General features: G+C 41.5%; 1 protein-coding gene across 1 annotated transcript in view; it reads left to right on the forward strand.

Annotated features, from left to right (window-relative positions):
- The window catches only part of fam210b (family with sequence similarity 210 member B), a 180579-nt gene that overhangs the window by 11368 nt on the left and 149432 nt on the right, over positions 1 to 19779 (forward strand). Inside the window, exon 2 of the mRNA XM_048608586.1 lies at positions 4270 to 4357. Coding sequence (XP_048464543.1) covers positions 4270 to 4357 — 88 coding nt within the window. The remainder of the gene's footprint in view (positions 1 to 4269; positions 4358 to 19779) is intronic.

Raw genomic sequence — 19779 nt, forward strand, 5'->3', positions numbered from 1 at the left:
TAACATCTGATTTACACGTTGTCAACAGGTTAAAAAATCTCATCTCCATTTCACTGAATTTCAGATGAAATGCCAAAATGAGGCCCTGTAGGCATAAAAGTTCCTATAACACATTTCAGCGAAATGGAGAGGTGTTATCTGCATTGTTCTAGGTCATAATTATCTGTCAAGTCTAACTGTATCTCTTCAGGTTCAATAGTTTCCAAAACTATTTTTAACTGGGATGCAAGTAGCCTCTCACATCTCGCACACAGTAGACACCAAAACTGCTAACTCCACAAAGCAAAATGTACCAGAAATTCTAGGAATTACATTTTGCTTTTGAAAGTGGCATTAGGTATAATGTCTACCAATCTCCCTGACACACACTCAAGTGCCAATATGAGAATTGTTGTCTGTGCTTTGAACACTTTGACCAGCTTATGTATTAAAGTATTTTATCCAATTGCTGTTGTCAGTAAGGTGGACAAAGGACGCAGAATTCGGTTTGTGGTTCAATTCAACTTCCCTATCAAAGTATTCCTGATTAAAACATTATGTGAGCATTTCCCAAATTCCCACAATATTTACTCTTTATCTAGCTCTATTCTTCTGGGAAAGGATATTACCTGCAATGATCCATGTGTTTGAGCTGGGTTGTTGGAATCTCCTTCTCACTTGTATGAAGGCGGGTCTTACAGGTCAGGGCAGGTCTTCTCCTGGGTCTTCGTGGACTGCTGCATTCTTCTGCCATGAGTCTTGCTACAGTCTTCCCTGCGAATCTTTGCTGAGTCTTCACTGAAAGGATGGTTCCCAGGTATGTGTTTTTATCCCCGCCTCTCCCTAGACCTTTCAGAAGGTTCTGCGGGCTTTGACCAATGGAGTCATTAGCTGAGTTCAAATCATCCAATGGGGTCACAATCTGTCGTACCAGGAGGCACATCATTCTGGCAGTCAAGATGCCAAAATGTCCAAAACGCAACCTTCAGGTTGCTGGTAACTAATTCCCTTTGAACCTTTGTAAGCTCTTCAATGTTGATTTCTACTGTTCTCTGTACTGTTAGGTCCTGGCTGCTGTTTAATTTAGTTTGGTCAATTTTCTGTCAGTCCTGATTTCTCTGGCTGACGGTCAATTTAGAATGAACAATTTTGAGCCCAAGGTCACTTGACCACCGAATCATTTACATTACTGGTGTAGGCACCAGCCGTTCTGGTTAATATGGTTATGGATTCCATTTTCTATTATTCTATTCTTTCAGAATCTCAAACCCAAATTAATAAAAGCAAACACAGTGTGGAGCTGGAGGAACACAGCAGGCCAGGCAGCATCAGAGGAGCAGGAAAGTTGGTGTTTCGGGTCGGGACCCTTCTGCAGAAGAATCTTTACTGAGTCTAAGTAATTCACTGATTATGAAGGTATAGTACCAGAATTACATCTATAATTTTTGTGAAAAATGTTCATCAATTTATTCTTTACAAAAACATGAAAAATTGGCACCCCAACCTCTCGTAGTTCATCGAATATGAAAGCGAAATAAACGAGATGAGATTAAAAACGAAAAATAATTGCAAATAAGGAGAGGAAATGCAAGTCATTGTGAGATCACTTCTTTAAAGCATACAGTGGATGTTAAGATATAGGTTCAATTTATCCCTAATTTTGAGTTGTAAGCTCCTTTGACCCTCGTTTGTTTTGTAAGTCAATTGTACATGAATTAACATCAATAGAACAATAATTTTCACTTTTATTGTTCCCTTTTGGGTAGAAAACATCTAAATGCACTTTGCAGAGGAGAAATAGATGCTGAGCAGTAATAAAACTGCTGAAAGGATGATTGAGATCAGAACAAAAAAAAGTGGTGTGTCAGGACCATTAACAGATAGCTGGGTCTAAGACATCATTGCAGAGTTCTTCAAGATAATATCCTAGACGCAACCATCTTCAGCTGCCCCATCAAGGGCCTTCTCTCTATTATAAGGTCAGAAATCAGATGTTCATTGATAAATGAAGAGATGCATGTCTAAATACAGAACTTGGCCCTTCCAAAACTTTCAATCCTGCCTTCACCTCCCTGCTATGGAGCTGAGTTATCATATCTCAGCAGCAACCAGCACTCGTGAAGATGCTGCTGAGCAACCGCATGCTCTTAGGGACCTTAACACTAAGGATAAAATCCTGGTTGATAATTGCCAATTGACACATGCACCACATAAGCCTTGAACTCACAACCTTTTGGCACAATGCGGACAACATTATTAACTGTGCCATGGCTGATACAGACTATCTATAGCACCTCATCAAGATATCTTCAAGCTGCCAGAAGACAACTTCAACCACTGAGAAGAAACAGGGCAGCAGCCACTGGAAACATTGCTAACTGCAAGTTTCCTCACACATCCCCATTCTTCTTCATTGAATCAAAACCCCGGAACTCATTTGTTAACAACACTGTTGGAACGCTTCTGTCAGATTGATTGCGGTGGATCAGTTTGCTGGCCCACAATTATCATCCCTGAGCAGGACCAAGGACAGGGTGCACACTGGGGCTGAATAACCAGGCCTTGAGGCTCTGGGGGCCCACTGTACAGTGTCTGGGGAACACGAGTGAAGCCAGGGACCTGGACCAGGAACAGCCTTGGCAAGTATTTTCTATCCCAGTGTCCCTACCTCTAAGCCAGAAAGCCCTGGTCCAAGCCCCAACTGATCCAGAGGTGTGTCATAACATGTCTAGACAGGTTGATTACAATAGTGAAAACTCAGATAGGCAGTATTAGCCTGAATGAGAAGGTCATAGAATAAATAATATTTTAAGATAGTTTCTCAGAGCGTCATATATTGGAACCAATCCAGACAGAAGGTTATATCAGACTATATTATATTATTGAGTGATGGGAACAGGATTAGTTAATCAGAGTAAAGACACATCCAGGCAGCAGCATGGTGGCTCAGTGGTTAGCATTGCTGCCTCACAGCGTCAGTGACCTGGGTTCAGTTGCATCCCTGGGTGACAGTCTGTGTGGAGTTTGCACATTCTCCCCATGTCTGCATGGTTTTCCTCTGTATGCTCTGTTTTCCTCCCACAGTCCAAAAATGTGAAAGTTAGGTGGATAAGCCACGGGAAATGCAGGTTTATGGGGATAGGGTAGGTAGGTGGGTCTGGATGGAATGCTTTTTGGAGGGCTGCTATAGACTCAATGGGCTGCATGACCTGCTTCCACACTGTAGGGATTCTATTCTAATATGCTTGAACTTTATACCCAGTTTGAAAGGGGGAAGAGTGAGTCTAAGACTGGCATTGCAAACTTAGGCAAGGGCAACAATGCGGTATGAAAGCTGAGCTGGATGAAGTAAACTGGCATGCTTAGCAAGGCTATAGCTAAGAAGAGACACAGCGGCAGCCATTTAAAAATACTCAAAATAATTATATTCCTATTATAAAGAAAAGTATCACTGAGACAACCACCATCCATGGTTAATTAAAGAAGTTAAGGAAAGAATCAAATGTAATTTTACAGAGATGACCTACAGGGTAGATGTTTGCCCAATAAAGTGAGTGTTGGTCCTGTAGAGGGTGAGAATAGGGAGTCAAAACTAAATAAGAAGGAAAGGTTTGATGAAATGAATAAATATTTAAAGTTCCTATGGAGGCCACAGAAACATTCCATAATAGCTGTGAATCATAAGGAGGCCAGAATAGAGGAACCTATCAAAGTTACAAACACAAGGGAAGTGGTACTAAGCAAACTGATAGAGCTGTGGGATCGTCCTTGAGTCCTGATGCACCTTCGTGCAGGGTTTTAAAAGAGGTTGTTAATGAGGTAGTAGATGTGTTGTGCTCATTTTCCAAAATTCTCTAGATTCAGGAAAGGTTCCATCAAACTAGAAAGTAGCAAATGTAACCTTTCTACTTAAGAAGGGAGGGAGGCAGAAAACGGGACATCATTAGCTTCACAAATGATGTGGGGAAAGTGCTAAAATTATCATTAAGAGGGTTGATCACTTAGAAAACTCAAAGTAATCAAGAAGAATCAGCATCATTTAGTATAAGGGAAATCATGTTTAAATAATTTATTGGAGTTCTTTAAAGGAGTATCAGGCACGCTGGATAAAGAGGAGACAATTAACCTACTGCACTTGGATTTGCAGAAGGCCTTTGACAAGGTACAACATACAAAGTTATTGTGCAAAGTATAAGCACATGGTGCTGGTGGTAATGTAGTATCATGGATGTAGATTGGTTGGCCAGCTAAAAACAATGCATGCATAACTGTGTCTTTTCTGATTAACAGGACATGACAAGTGAGGTTGGCCAGTGTCTGTGCTACAGCCTCAATTGTTTTACAATTCATATCGAGGACTTAGATGAGGGCAGTGAAGGTATGATAGTCAAATTTGTAGATGACACAAAGATAGGTACAAAAGTATGCTGTAAAGAGGACAATGGGTGTTGTAAGCAAATATAGACAGGTGGCCAAAAATATGGTGGATGGGGTATATAATGTGGGAAAATAGGAAATTGTTCACTTTAGCAGAAAACCATTTAAAAAGACCATTACCTAAATGGAAAATGATTGCAGAATTTCAAGGTGCAGAGGGATCTTGATGTTCTAGTACATGAACAACAAAAGGTCAGTGTTTAGGTAGAGAAAGTAATTAAGATAGCTAATGTCATCCTTTAGTATGAGAGGAATTGAGTATAAACACAAAATGTTATGCTTCATTTACCCAGATCTTATTTAACTGTTGTTAAGACCATCATTATTCTTTTCCTATCCTTCTGATACTTGGTTTGGAACAGTGAACTGAAGTTGAGAATCGAACTTTGAACTTTGAGCTACAGTTTGTTTTGGAAAGGAGAGCAAACACACAGGAACTGGCCTGGAATGATACACTGATGCTTGTTTATGGGAGCTGGTCTGGAATGATAACTGTATGTTAATTATTATTCTGAGAATACTGCAGTTGTTTTGGTACCAGAATATGTTACACCTAAGGACTGGTAGCTGGCTGGATGCTGAATTAAGGGAGATTGGTGCCAGCTACAGAGAATGTTGAAAAAAAAAGAGAAACCATAGACTGAACTGGTTTTGAGTGAATTTTGTTGGGCACAAGGCAATGTTAATTTGAAAACTTCTGGACCAGGAAGTCAAGTTTGAGTTTTACTCTCTAGTTTTATAGTCAGTTAAAGAATTGTTTAATGTTCAGAGAAAACAATCCCAGTTTGTAAAAAGTCAACTGAATATTCCTCAGAGCCTGCTGGAAGCTGCTTGTATTAACCAGTGACTTCAGAAATCAAGTAAGATACAATTCTTCGTTCTGAAGGATCATTCGACCCTAAATATTAACTCTGCTTTCTCTCTACAGATGCTGCCAAACCTGTTGAGTTTCTCCAGAAATTTCTGGGATTTTTTTGTTTCAGCTTTCCAGCATCCACCACTCTTTGTTTATTTTATTGACTTTTTTTTACAATTCTTTGTCTTTGGAATACTATGTATTGTTCAAGAATTCCATATATAATAAAAAAAACCTGGTACTCATCATTGAAATGGTTATTGGACTGACCAATTAGAACTTTTATTTTCTTTTAATTAACACTATAACTGTGTCTGTCTGTCCGTCTATGTGTGAGTGGGAGTTATGATCAAACAAGATTGGGATTAAATCACAGACCTTAATTAGGTTATCTTGTTTGCTCTGAAGTTATAATACTAATGATACAATATTAAGTTCTATTTGAGCAACAAACTTGGTGTCTGATATTTGTTATTGTTAAAGTCTGGTTAAGAACAACTGGGCAATTTTGAGGGCCATTGAATGTTTTCATTTCACTCTGCCGAAAATCTAGTGCTAGCAACTCTGATTTAGGCTGTGTCATAACACTGGAATAAATGGCTGGTCTTATGGGTAAAGTAGAGATAGACTGGACTTGTTTTCACCAGGGATTCAAACAGTAAGGATGATTTGATTGAAGTAGAGACGACCCTGTACAGTTTTGACAAGTTGGACATAGAAACGATGTTTCCAAATGTGGTGAGTCCAGACGTAGGGCCTACAGTTACAGCATTAGGTATCACCCTTTTAAGAGAGCGATAAAGAGAGCTAAAAGGGTGATCCCCAATGTCTTGATGCTGAAATGAACAACCTGCAAAAACTACAACCATTTACCTTTGTATTAGTTATTACTCCAACCTGTTGTGTCCTGTGCTGAGATGAAATATACCCAGGCATGAAAGTATTTGTGTCTGGGACTTTAGCTGTAAAGATGTCAGATTCAGTGAATATAACTGGGTTGTTGTTTGCTGTACCTCTGGGGCAGCTCTCCTAACTTAGGTACAAGCTCCAGAGTAAGGAAGGAGAAACTTGTAGAATTGGCAGTCAGTATGTGTGATTTTCACTTGCCCAGTGGAGGTCAATTCCGAATGGTCCAGAGGTTTAATGTCTTTTTGATGTTTCTCTCATACGTTGGTATTAATATGAGGTATCCCACCTCTTAGACTGCAGCACTTAACATACAAGGAATTGAATTGTAAGTCATTTTATAACATTAAGAAGATATAATGAATGATATATTTATTATTTAATAGAAGTAACTATATCTTGATAACATTTTAACAATGGATTATTTTGAGAAAAGCTGCCTGTTTACAAAGTAAAGCGTATTTAATCCTTAAAGTAGCAACATATATTTGATGTAAATCCTTGGGGGAATTAGAGGTTTAATGCTATTACTGAGTAAAGGCTGTAGCTGTAAAATTTAGCTTGTCGCCTTCAGGATGGGTCAGGTTGACAAAGGTCAGAAACAATCCTCAAGGCTTCCTTCGCTTTTTTTTAACATTAAAAGTGCCAATTCTCAATGAAAGATTCTTCATTTGTTCCGTTGTGATATGCTGCTGTTTGATCTATATGGCATTTGCACAATTCAAGGCTGAAGGAAGTTTGAGCAGAAAGGCTTTTACTCAAAACTATTCCCATACAAGGCATCCTTACCTTGCAAACCATCCACAGAGAATCATGAAAAAGTACAATTATATTGGTTTTGTTCCTAATCTCTATTTGTAAGGTTTTGGAGTAGATTTGTAGCTCGGGTTGAGGTTGTTGAGGTTGGGTGGCTCGCCGAGCTGGTTTGTTGTTCCGCAGACGTTTCGTTACCATGCTTGGTAACATCGTCAGTGCAGCCTCCGATGAAGCGTCGGTGTGTTTTCCCACCTGGTTTTTAAACTCTGGGGTCCGTTGAGCTGGAGTGCCTCACTTCCGGTTTTCCTTCGTAGTGGAGTGTATATGGGGTCGAGTTCTATGTGTTTATTGATGGCTTTCTTTGTGGAGTACCAGGCTTCTAGGAATTCTCGTGACTGTCTCTCCTTAGCTTATTCCAGGATTTTGGTGTTGCCCCAGTCGAATTGGTGGTTCTCATTATCCATGAGGATTGAGAAGAGTGAGTATTTTTCGTGTCTTTTTGTAGCCAGTTGGTGTTCGTGTACCCTTGTTGTTAGTTTCCTTCCTGTTTGTCCAATGTAGTGTTTCTCACAGTCTCTGCAGGGGATCTTATAGATGACATTGATCCTGTCCATGGCGGGGAGTGGGTCTTTAGTTCGGGTGAGCAGTGACATCAACCTACGACAACTGCTCAGTCCTGCAAGCCAGTTCAATAATTCAGTTAGTTGATGGCTAATCTGTACCTTCACTCCATTTACCAGGTTTTGCTCTATATTCCCTGCTTTAGTTAGCCAACAAAGAGCTAGCAAATTCAGTAAAAAAAATGATTGAAATTCCACAATCTTTTGAGGATGCAAGTTTCACATTTCAATTATTCTTTGAGTGATAAAGTACCTCCTGTAAAACCATATTCAATCATTGCTCAAGAGACAACAAGGTGCAAGGCTGGATGAACACAGCAGGCCAAGCAGCATCATAGGAGCAGAGAGGCTGACGTTTCGGGCCTAGACCCTTCATCAGAAAAGGGGGAGGGGAAGGGGGTTTTGAAATAAATAGGGAGAGAGTGGGAGGCGGATAGAAGAGGGATGGAGGAGAGGATAGGTGGAGAAGAAACAAACAGGTCGAAGAGGCGGGGATGGGGCCAGGAAAGGTGAGTGTAGGTAGGGAGTTAGGAAGGGGATAGGTCAGTCCAGGGAGGACGGACAGGTCAAGGGGGCGGGATGAGGTTGGTCGGTAGGAGATGGAGGTGCGGCTTGAGGTGGGAGGAGGGGATAGGTGGGAGGAAGAACAGGTTAGGGAGGCAGGGACGAGCTGGACTGGTTTTGGGATGCGGTGGGGGGAGGGGAGATCATTGCTCACTTTACCAGGTTCACTGAAGATGTACCAATTTTGTCAAATTGTTTTCACATGCAATTAAAGACAATAGGAGGAAGGAAGAAATCTATATTTGTGTAGCACCTTTCCTGAACCCAAAACCTCCCTATGCACTTAACCAATTGAATATCTTCAAAATTTTTGTTTTACTCAATTATGGGACATGGATATCACTGGCTGGCCAGCACTTATTGCCAGTCCCTAACTGCCATTGTGAAGGGGATGATGAGCTATCTTTTTGAATTGCAGCAGTCCATGTGCTTTAGGTTTGACCCAAAATGGCCTGAGGGAAGGAATTCCAGGATTTTGACCCAGCAACAGTGAAGTATTCGTGACACCACCAGACACATATTCCCCTCCCCTCCCTTGTCCGCCTTTCCTCCGGGACAACCTGGACCACTCTTCCTTCACCTCCAACACCTCCCATAGCCCCACGGCATCTTCCCCTGCACCCGGCAAAAGTGCAACACCTGCCCATTTACCTCTTCCCTCCCCAGTATCCAACGGCCCAAACATACTTTCCAGGTGAAGCAACACTTCACTTGCACTTCCCAGAATCTAATCTAATACATTCACTGCTCACAATGTGGTCTCCTCTACAATGGGGAAACGAAGTGCAGGCTGGGTGACCAATTCACAGAACATCTACCTTCTGCTCGCAGAAAAGATCCTGAGTGACCTGTTGCCTGCCACTTTAATGCACCACACTGCTCCCTGGCCAACGCCTCTGTCTCTGGAATGCTGCAGTGTTCCAGTGAAGCACAACACAAGCTGGAAGAACAACACTTCATTTTCCGCTTGGGGACCCTGCAGCCCTCTGGTCTCAATGTCGAGTTCAATAATTTTAGGGCTTAAACTCTCCCATGTCCTAGCCCCCTACTACACACACCAGGCCTTGTTATCACATAGCCTGCCATTACACACTACCAATTGTTAGTCTCTAACAGTCACCATTAACAGCTATTCACCCTCCCAGCCAGATCGTTATTAACACTGAGAATAACAAGGTGTAGAACTGGATGAACACAGCAGGCCACACAGCATCAGAGGAGCAGGAAAGCTGACGTTTCGGGTTGAGACCCTTCTTCAGACCCTTTGTCTATCCAACTGCTTTTCTCTCTCTCTTCAGGCTGTATCCTATTGTTTACTCCCTACCCCATCCCCCTCCCCTTTTATCTGCATATAAACTGACATTTTCCCAGCTACCATCAGTTCTGAGGAAGGGTCACTGGACCTGAAATGTTAACTCTGATTTTGTCTTCACAGATGCTGCCAGACCTGTTGAGCTTTTCCAGCAACTTCTGTTTCTGTTTGTGATATATTTCCAAGTCATGATGGTGAGTGGCCTGGAGGGAAGCTTGGATGAGATAATGTTCCCATGTATCTGCTGCCCTTGTTCTGCTAAATGGAAGTGGTCGTGGATTTGGAAGGTATTGTCTAAGGATCTTTTGTGAAGTTTGCAGTGCATCAAGTAGATGATACACACATCTGATACTGAGTGTCGGCGGTGGAGGGAGTGAATGCTTGTGGATGTGGTGTCAAACAAGTAGCTGCTTTGACCTGGATGGTGTCAATCATCTTGAGTGTTGTTGAATTTGCACCATCCAGGCAAGTGGGGAGGGTTCCATCACATTCCTGATTTGTGCCTTGTGGTTAGTAGCAGGCTTTGAGGAGTCAGGAGGTGAGTTATTCACTGCAGTGTTTTTAGCCTGTACCTGCTCTTGTAGCCACTGTGTTTATGTGGCAAGTCCAGTTGAGTTTCTGGTCAATGGTAGTCACAGGATGTTGATAATGGGTGTTTCAGCGATGGTTACACCTTTGAATGCCAGGGGGTGGTGGTTAGATTGTCTCTTATTGGAGATGTTCATTGCTTGGCATTTGTATGTTATGACTGTTACTTGCCACTTGTCAGCCTGTGCCTGGATATTGTCCACATCTTATTGCATTTGAACATGGACTGCTTCAGTATCTGAGGAGTTGAGAATGGAGCTGAACATTGTGTAATCATCAGTGAACATCCCCAATTCTGACCTTATGATGGAGGGAAGGTCATTGATGAAGCAGCTGAAGATAGTTGAGCTAAGGACATTACCCTGAGGAACTCTTGTAGAGATGTCCTGAAGCTGAGATGACTGACTCTAACAACCACAGCCATCTTCCTATGTGGAGGCATTACTCCAGCCAGCAGAGAGTTTGCCCCCGATACCCATTGATTCCAGTTTTGATGGGGTGCGTTGATGCCTGACTTGATGGAATGCATCCTTGATGTCAAAATCTGTCACTCTTGCCTCACATCTGGAATTCAGCTCTTTTGTCCATGTTTGAACCAAGGCTGTAATGAGGTCAGGAGCTGAATGGACCTGATGGAACTCAAACTGGGCATCACTGAGCAGGTTATTGCTGAGCAGGACCTGCTTGACAGCACTGTTGATGACTCCTTCCAACATTTTAGTAATGATTGAGAGTAGGCTGGGGTGGCAATTGGCTGGGTAGGATTTATCCTGCTTTATGTGTACAGGACATACCTGGGCAATTTTCCACATTGTCGGGTAGGTACCAGTGTTGTAACTGCACTGGAACAGCTTGGCTAAGGGAGTGGCAAGCTCTGGAGCACAATCCTACAGTACTATTATCAGAATGTTGTCAGGGCCCATAGCCTTTGCAGTAGCCAGTGTCTCCAAGCATTTCTTGATATCACATGGAGTGAATTGAATTGGCTGGAGACTGGTATCTGCAATGCTGCGGACCACTGGAGGAGGCCAAGATGGATCATCTGCTCAGCACTTCTGGCTGAAGATTGTTCCAAATGCTTCAGCCTTATCTTTTGCACTGATGTACTGGGCTCTTCCATCATTGAGGATGGTCTATTTGTGACATTGGGGATTTTATTCCTCCAGTGAGTTGTTTAATTGTCCACCATCATTGACGATTCAATGAGGCAAGTCTACAGAGCTTAAATCTGATCCGATCCAACGGTTGTTGGAAAACTTTGCTCTGCCTATAACTTGCTGTTTATGCTGTTTGACATGGAAGTAGTCCTTTTTGGTAGCTTCACCAGGTTGATACATCATTTTCAGGTATCCCTGGTGCTGCTCCTGGCATGCTCTCTTGCACTCTCCATTGAACCAGGTTGGATCCCCTGGCTTGAAGATAATGGTTAAGTTGGGGATATGCAGGGCCATGAGGTTGCAGATTGTGGAGTACAATTCTGCTGATGTTGATGGCCCACAGCACCTCATGAATGCCCAGTCTTGAGGTGCTAGATCTGTTTGAAGTCTGTCCCATTTATCACAGTGATAGTGCCACACAAAATGATGGAGGATATTCTCAACATGAAAGCAGGACTTAGTCTCCACAAGCACTGTGCAGTAGTCAGTCTTTCCTACACTGTCATGGGCAGATGCATCTGTAGCTGGTAGATTGGTAACAATGAGGTCAAGTATATTTTTCCTTCTTGTTGGTACCCTCACCACATGCCGCAGACCCAGTCTAGCAGCTATGTCCTTTAGCACCCAACCAGCTCAATTAGTGGTGCAGCTGCCAAGCCGCTCTTGGTTGTGGATATTAAAATTCCCCACCCAGAGTATATTTTACACCCTTCCACCCTTAGTGCTTCCTCCCAGTGTTGCTCAACGTAGAGGAGTACTGATTCATCAGTCAAGGCAGGAATATTCAGCAGGAGGCTTCCTTGCCCATGTTTAACTTGAAGCCATGAGACTTCAGGGGGCCGCAGTCAATGTTGAGGACTCCCAGAGCAACTCCCTCCTGACTGTATAACACTGTGCCACCACCTTTGCTGGGTCTGTCCTGCCGCTGAGATAGGACATATATCCAGTGATGGTGATGCTGGTGTCTGGGACATTGTCTGTAAGGTATGATTCTGTGAGTATGACTATGTCAGGCTGTTGCTTGACTAGTCTGTGAGACAGCTCTCCCAATTTTGGCACCAGCCCCCAGATATTAGTGAGGACTTTGCACGTTCAACAAGACTGTTTCTGTCATTGTCAGTTCCAGTGCCTAGATCAATGCCAAATTATCTATCAGATTTCATTTCTTACTTGAGACTTCATAGCAATTGATACAATTGAGTGGTTTGCTAGGCCATTTCAGAGTCAACCACTTTGCTGTAGGTCTGGGGGTCACATGTAGGTCAGACCATCTGAGGATGGCAGACTCCCTTTCCTGTACGACTTTAGTAAGCTAGATGGGTTTCTTCCGATAATCAACAATAGATTTTTAATTCCACAAATATTTTATTCAGTTTGCTGTGGCAGGAATTGAACCCCGGTACACAGATAATTATTTGATTTTCCATATTAATAGTCCAGTAGTAATACCACTAGACCATCACTTCTCTATTTACGTCTTGTCACTGTTCTAATGCTGGAATTGTAACAGTCACAATGCAAGATCCCACAAAGAGCCATGTTTTAAATCAAAACTGAATATGGTTGCAACTTGCAAATGCAAAATACTACATTTCCTGGAAATCCGAAATAAAAGCTAAAGCAAGTCTGATGGCATTCCAATTGGAGTACAACAGTCAGAAAGTAATTTTATAATTGTATTGAGTTTTGTGAGATCACACCTAGAGATTTGTGAGATATTTAGCAACATTTGAGACTCTTGGGAGGTTGCGTCTTTAAAGCATTGTCATCCCCTGTCTTTTCCCTACACCTCCCTTGTCTTTGATGGTTTGCATTGCCCTTAGTGGGCTTTGCATATAAATTATTAAAAAGGAAGTACAGGTAATTTACTGGTGGTAGTAAATAGATGAAGAAAAATGTGGTGATTTAGTGATTTAGTAATGAAAAAAAAATTCAATTGTATGTGAGACGGCTTTTAGGTAGAAAGTAATGTTAGTTGAGGTTTAAATATTGGGCCGGGAGCTTTTCCCTACCAGATCTCCCTGAGAGACAAGTGATATATTCTGTTCTCAGGTGCTGTCAGTCTTTGTGCCTCCTGTGGGATCAATGGTTTTTAAGCGACTACAGTAAATTATGTGAAAGATCTCATCTTCACTTTTTGTGGTTTGTGAAAGCTAATTGTGTGGGGCCTGGTTAACTCAATTGGTTCGATGGTTAGTCCTGATTCTGGTTAGCAGTAACAGACTGAGTTTGATTCTCAGTCTGGTTGAGGTAGATATGAGACATATTTCCTTACCCTGCCCTTAAAGCTGAAGGCAATGACAAACCACCATTGACAGAATAATAAACCTTCCATGAAAAGCAGCTCCAGATGAAGCATTAACAAATAAAAAATCAAAAGCCTGTCACTGGGCAGAACACACAAGAAGGGACAAATTGGTTGCTAATGAAGCAATTCAAATCTCTACATTTTTAATAAGCCCAACATTTGACAGAGTCACCTAGAGCTGACAAACATTAGTAAACTTCCATAACACACTATAATCCAAAAACTATTGTATTGAAAAAAAGTCAAGGGAATGTGTGTATTTTCATTTTAAGAAAGGACCTGTTTACTTAAAATATTGATTTTGAAATGTTAAAAGTCCTACCAATCCTCAGCAGAAATAAAATGTGAGATATGTTTTGAATCATCTGAGGTTGCTAAGCAACTGGATGAATGATATTTAATTATTCTTTAAGGGTTCTATTCTGAGGCTGAATGAGGTCTGCTTTTAACAATGGTAGCCAGAAATCATGGCTAGACAGAGGTGTTTTTTTTCCCAGTTTGTTCATAGGTCATGGGTATTGTGACAAGATCACCATTTATTGCCCAATCATAATTGCCCTTGAAGGGCATGAGCTGCTTTCCTGAACTGTTTTAAATCTATGTTGTACAGGTATCCCAAAGGCAATGTTTGTGGTGGTAGTGAGGAATAGAAATCCACAATTTTGGATATAAAATAATAAAATTTAGATGACTGTCCTCAATCAGCACGCTGCCTCGTGTTCCGATGGGCAAGTCTGACCTGTACAATATTATATACTTGAAATCTTCAAAACCATTTATCTTCAAGTCCACATTTTCAGTGAAAGCTTTATTTCAGTTTAACTACATTGCACGAAACATACACCGCACTGATTACTAGCTTCCCGTATTTAGGCAATCAAATCACATCTGTTACCCCTCACTTGCCTCAAAAATATCTTCCATCTTTGGATTTTTTATAGCTTTTTTTTCAATACTAATACTTCAATTCATGTGGCCTTGCTTATGTGCCCAATCAATTCAGATTTCTAATTAGACTTTGCAATTCATTCATTTCAATTTGGAAGACACAGCATTCTTTTGTGAAGTCCTACTTTGACAATAACAATGGCCCTAACATTTTCCAAATAAGATTATTGATACAAAATGACATTTACCCCATTCTGTCTTCTTTCCAATCCCCTAATGTGACGAAAAGCCTCATGATTTCAAATTTTGAATTTGGCTTTAAGGCCAATTATGACAATGTTTTCACATACACTGCTCCCATCCCACAAAAAAAAATCATCTACAAAATCATAAAGATGTCTGAAGGATCCCCTGAATAATGGTAGTGAAACATGTCAGGGTCTGCTTTTAACAGGAATCAGTCCATTTTAATAAAACAGAGGTTTTTATGTGGCAGTCTGTGACCAGCCTGTGAGATTAGTCTCCCAATTTTGGCACTAACCCCCAGATGTTAGTAAGGAGGACTTTGCAGGGTCAACATGGCTGTTTCTGTCATTGTCTTTTCAGGTGCCTAGGTCAAAGCCAAGTGGTCTGTCTGGTTTCATTTTTCTTCTCTGTTGAGCTTCAATTACTTAGTATATATTAGAAAAATTACTTATTACCTTAAATCCCTACAATGTGGAAGTTGAGTCTCCATTGAGCAGCCCACACAGACTTAGCCCCCTATCCTGTTGCTGTAACCCTGCATTGCCCACAGTAAACCCACCTAACCTGCACATCCCTGGACATTATGGGCAATTTGGCAAGGAAACCGATGCACCACGCTTCCCGACCTGAAATGTCAACTTTCCTCTGATGCTGCCTGGCCTGCTGTGTTCCTCCAGCTCCAAACTGTGTTATCTCTTCTTGCAAAACAGCCTGGTTTCACATATATCTCATGGAGAAGTCATTTTTGGTATTTTATACTACAACAGTCCAGTAACGTAAATACCAGTACAGTCTAGGGAATTTCCAAATGAAATCTTTGGAATTCATTTTGTACTATTCAATGATTCGATAATCAATCTTTCTAAGTTTTTCAAAATTTGACCACAACTCATAAGCAGTTGTTAAATCATCTTTTTGAAAACATTTTATCCATGAAAGTTAACAATCTGTCCAAACCTTCATCCTTGTTCAAATTATCTCAAGTAAGAATTCTGAAAAAAAAACTTTGCTTCTGATCCTGCTTGTGTATATTACTGAAAATGCTAAGACTATATCTTGTTGTGTCTTTGGTAAAGAAGTTATTCAAGTCCACATGTTTCCCTCATTCTTCCACTGGATAGAAGGCTTACTGTCAGAAAGCAGGGGTGGGACAGTCACACCCCAAAACTTTACACTTTGGTTCAACTATCCTCTGTTACCAATGTTATACTCTGTTTAATGAGAGCTCTATTTTAGTTAATCACAGCCTATATCATTCATGCTGCACTGATTACTAACTCTCCATATTTGTACAACCAATTCAAGGCACCATCTGCAAGGCACAAGTGTGATAAATGTTCCCTACTTGCCTGGATACATACATCTCCAACAACACTCAAGAAGCTTGACACCATCCAGGACAAAGCAGAACAATTGATTGGCGCCACATCCATCAATGTCCACTTGCTCGACCACCAATGCTCAGTAGCAGCAGTGTGTACCATCTAAAGATGCACTGCAGAAATTCAGCAAGACACCTTAGTACCTTCCAAACCCACTACCATCTGGAAGGGCAAGGGCAGCAGTTACATGGGAACACCATGATTAGCATGTGGAGAAGATAGTGATGACCTGCCAGCATGAACTGGTGTGCTCCTTGGGATAGTACGCCAAGGAGCATGGTGATAAGAACAATCATAATGGTTTTAGGAAGGGAGTCCCATGATTTTGGCTGAGCAACAATTAAGGAATGGTGACATAATTCCAAGTTACAATGGCACATGGCTTGAAAGGGAAGCTGCAAGTAGTAGAGCTCCCATGCATTTGCTGGCCCTATCCTTCTTGGCAAAATGTGAAAAAGTAAAATTCTGACACATTAGTGTGAGCAAAACACAAGCCCGCATCTGCCAATACTCCTTTCTGGCCACAGCTCTACAAGGATTTTGGAATATTTTGCAGATATTCCCACAGCCATCAGGCTCTGGAAAAACCCCAACATTCATGAAGAACTGTATCTATGATTCCCGTGCTACCTTCTGGGAACCATTCAGCAAGGTGTTAGCGAACTGTGGAAGCCCTGCCCATAACAAAAGGGCTCTGCTGGTATATCCTTACCATCTGGATGTGGCTGCCCATTTCTCAGAAGCTGTTTACCTGAGAACTGTAACTGCCAAGACAATGGTAAAGGAATTGGCTGAAGTCTTTAGTGTATAAACCCCAGTCAGAGGGGTTGATAGAATAGTAGAACGAAACTCCAAAAGCAGTGATCAGGCTATACTGCCATGTGAATGCTCATGACTGGGGTAAAGGACTGAATTTTCTTCTGAGACTCAACAGGGATGCACCAATGCATCGACCCAGTTTACTCTGTCTGTATTCGTACATGGGTACCAAGTATAAGGGCCTCTGAAACTAAGCAAGGAGAGGTTTATAGAACAGAAAGAGAGGGCCCTTGTGGTACAGTGGTAGTATCCCTATGTCTGAGCCAGGAGGCTTGGGTTCAAGTCCAAACTGGTCCATAGGTCAGCAAAATCATCTCTGAACAGGTTGATTAGAAAATCTCTGGAACTGAAGGAGGAAGTCTCCAAGTTCTGTGATGTAGCAGAGCTACGGTAATGCCCTCACTACCCGGTGAAGTGACCAAGAACATGTGGAAAATCTTTTCAACAATGACGAAATAAAAAGCAGGCAAATGTGGCAGTGCTGAAACTTTATAGCCTGGAGACTGTGTGAATGCTCCTACCAAAATTCAGGTGAATCCTTAAAAGCCCAGTTCAGTGGCCCATGTAGGGTAGCCAAGAAGTTCAAGGAAGTGAATTCTCTGATTGAGATTTTAGTTCAGGGAAAACAATAGCAGCAGGAGACAGTAAGAACTGCAGATGCTGGATTCAGAGTCAATACAGTGTGGAGCTGGAGGAACACAGCAGGTCAGGCAGCATCAGAGGAGCAGAAGAGTTGACATTTTGAGCCTAGACCCAGTCTCTGCATTTTTCGTACTAACTCTTAATCATCATGCATCAAAGGCACATTAAAAACACCATCAGAACAACAATGCTATTTGAAATCTCCTCCAGTCATGTCTTTATTGTAGATATCTGACTGATCATTTTATTGTATTAAATAGACCTGTTCTGATTAACAGCTTCCTGAATATCAAAGACACAGATGAGTGAATGTCATGTTATTTTTATCTTTAAAAAGATACTCACGCCTTAGGCACTTTTGCACTTTGCACTTCGTGATCATCAGACAGCTGGTTTAACTCATCATTTACTGATCTTACAGACAGCCTGGTTCAATGAGGTAGGCAGGTAGTGTGAATGAACTCTCATTCCCACACACCAGCTGCATATTAATGCAGTTGATGTCCTTGTATTTCTTACTTGATCTGGGCTGCAGGATTGCCACTTGTATGCAGTGAAACTTGCCTTGCCCATCTAGGATGCCAGCCAGAATTATAAAGCTTAGCAGCCATTCATTTTGATTCATTGTGGTTAGAGTACAAATCAGTAGAGAATAATCTCTCGATTACCTGTTTTGTGCATTCATGGCTGTTGAATGGGAAATCCTAGATCTGCATCTGAGAGAGGTCTGAAGGATCCAGATGCAAACATTTACAGATGGTTGTCATTTTGATAATCACTGATAATGTCTGGACACCAATACCAGCAGGAGGCAGCACGCTTGGGAGGCTGCAGGTAGCTACCACCACCTGACTCAACAACCTGAACTAACTTAAGTACTGCAGCTTTAAAATTCCAAGGAACCCTAATCTCTGCCTGTATGCCTTGTCAATGATAATACCTGCTCCAAGATTTTCCCCTTTCCAATGTGGATCACCTAACCACGGGTGTCTGTTGTTGGTCACATTGAATTTGGATCAGGAACAATTCATGGCAATGAAGGCACCTCCAATCCTAATGTGATTTGAAAAATTTCCAAAGTAAACTTTCATCAAAAGTACTGAGAACAAGCCTTCCCACTGGGAGCTAAGAAAACAGCTGAGTATTAAATGTTTATTCCATGAGTTTGACTCAGCCATCTCAACCAATATTGCATTTTCTCCTTTTCATATAAATAGTCAGGAAGCTCTGGAAACAAGCAGATTGGCTGTGATTTTATGGAAGGCAGACCAGTCTTGAAGGGCATAATGGCATACCTCTGCTCCTAATTCATGTGGTTTGTCTTAAATCCAACAATCAAAAAAATGCTGAAATATCACTCTAATTGAACAATTGTCCAATGTTTAATAGGCAGTCTTAGAAAATACCTGTTGAAGCATATGTATTTTACCAAATGAGCACATCTGTTTCTGGGCTGGTTAGCTGTACAGTAAATGTGGATAACATTGGTGTCAACAGCACAGGATTCAATCCCCTCTCTGGCTGATGCGAATTCAGGACCTGTCTCCTTGTTCTAGCTGTGATGGGAGAACACTGTGGGTTAGACCTGCATTTGGGCAGAGAACAGAAGAAGATAAGAACTTTAGATAACCTGCTGCTCCTGAGGAGTTGAGCACAAAGACCCTCATCTGTTTCTGTTAAACATGAATGTAAATGGTTTGGAGTCACTTCCTGATGCACTCACATACATAGAAACTAGGAGCAGGAGTAGGCCATTCAGGCCTTTAAGTCTGCTCCCCAATTCATTAGGATCATTGCTAATCATCCAACTCCATCCCCTGTCCTGTTTGCCGTCCTCCAATATCAGTTGACTGCCTTTAGACCCAACTCCTCCTCCAAATTATTTTTGGGACTTTTAACTGTGCCTGTCCCCTACCCACATCAAAATCCATGCATTTCTTTAGGTTAAGTTTTCCCATTATTTCAAGACTGCAACAAACGCTTAATTACATAACTCAATGAGGAATTGCTCTATTGTAATGATGACTGAGTTTAACTTCAGATAGAATGTCAGTTCCAAGTTTTGTTTTATGCTTTCCACAATTTGTCAAAATGCCAGGTAGCTGCTCTTCCAGTTTCAGCATGTTGAGCCTAATCTGTTCATGAATGCTGCTCATACAAAATCATAGAGTTAAGGGTTCAACTGCTGTGTTTCCTATTTACTGCATGAGTTCTAGTGTCTACACTTCATTTTAAGCAATTTGTCCCCGTGTTGTTTCCCAAAGTACCAGCTGATACCTTCCAACTTAAAGCTAATTCCTTGTATAATGCATTAACACT

This window comes from Rhincodon typus, chromosome 19, assembly GCF_021869965.1.
Source record: "Rhincodon typus isolate 14 chromosome 19, sRhiTyp1.1, whole genome shotgun sequence".
Taxonomy (NCBI): Eukaryota; Metazoa; Chordata; class Chondrichthyes; order Orectolobiformes; family Rhincodontidae; genus Rhincodon; species Rhincodon typus.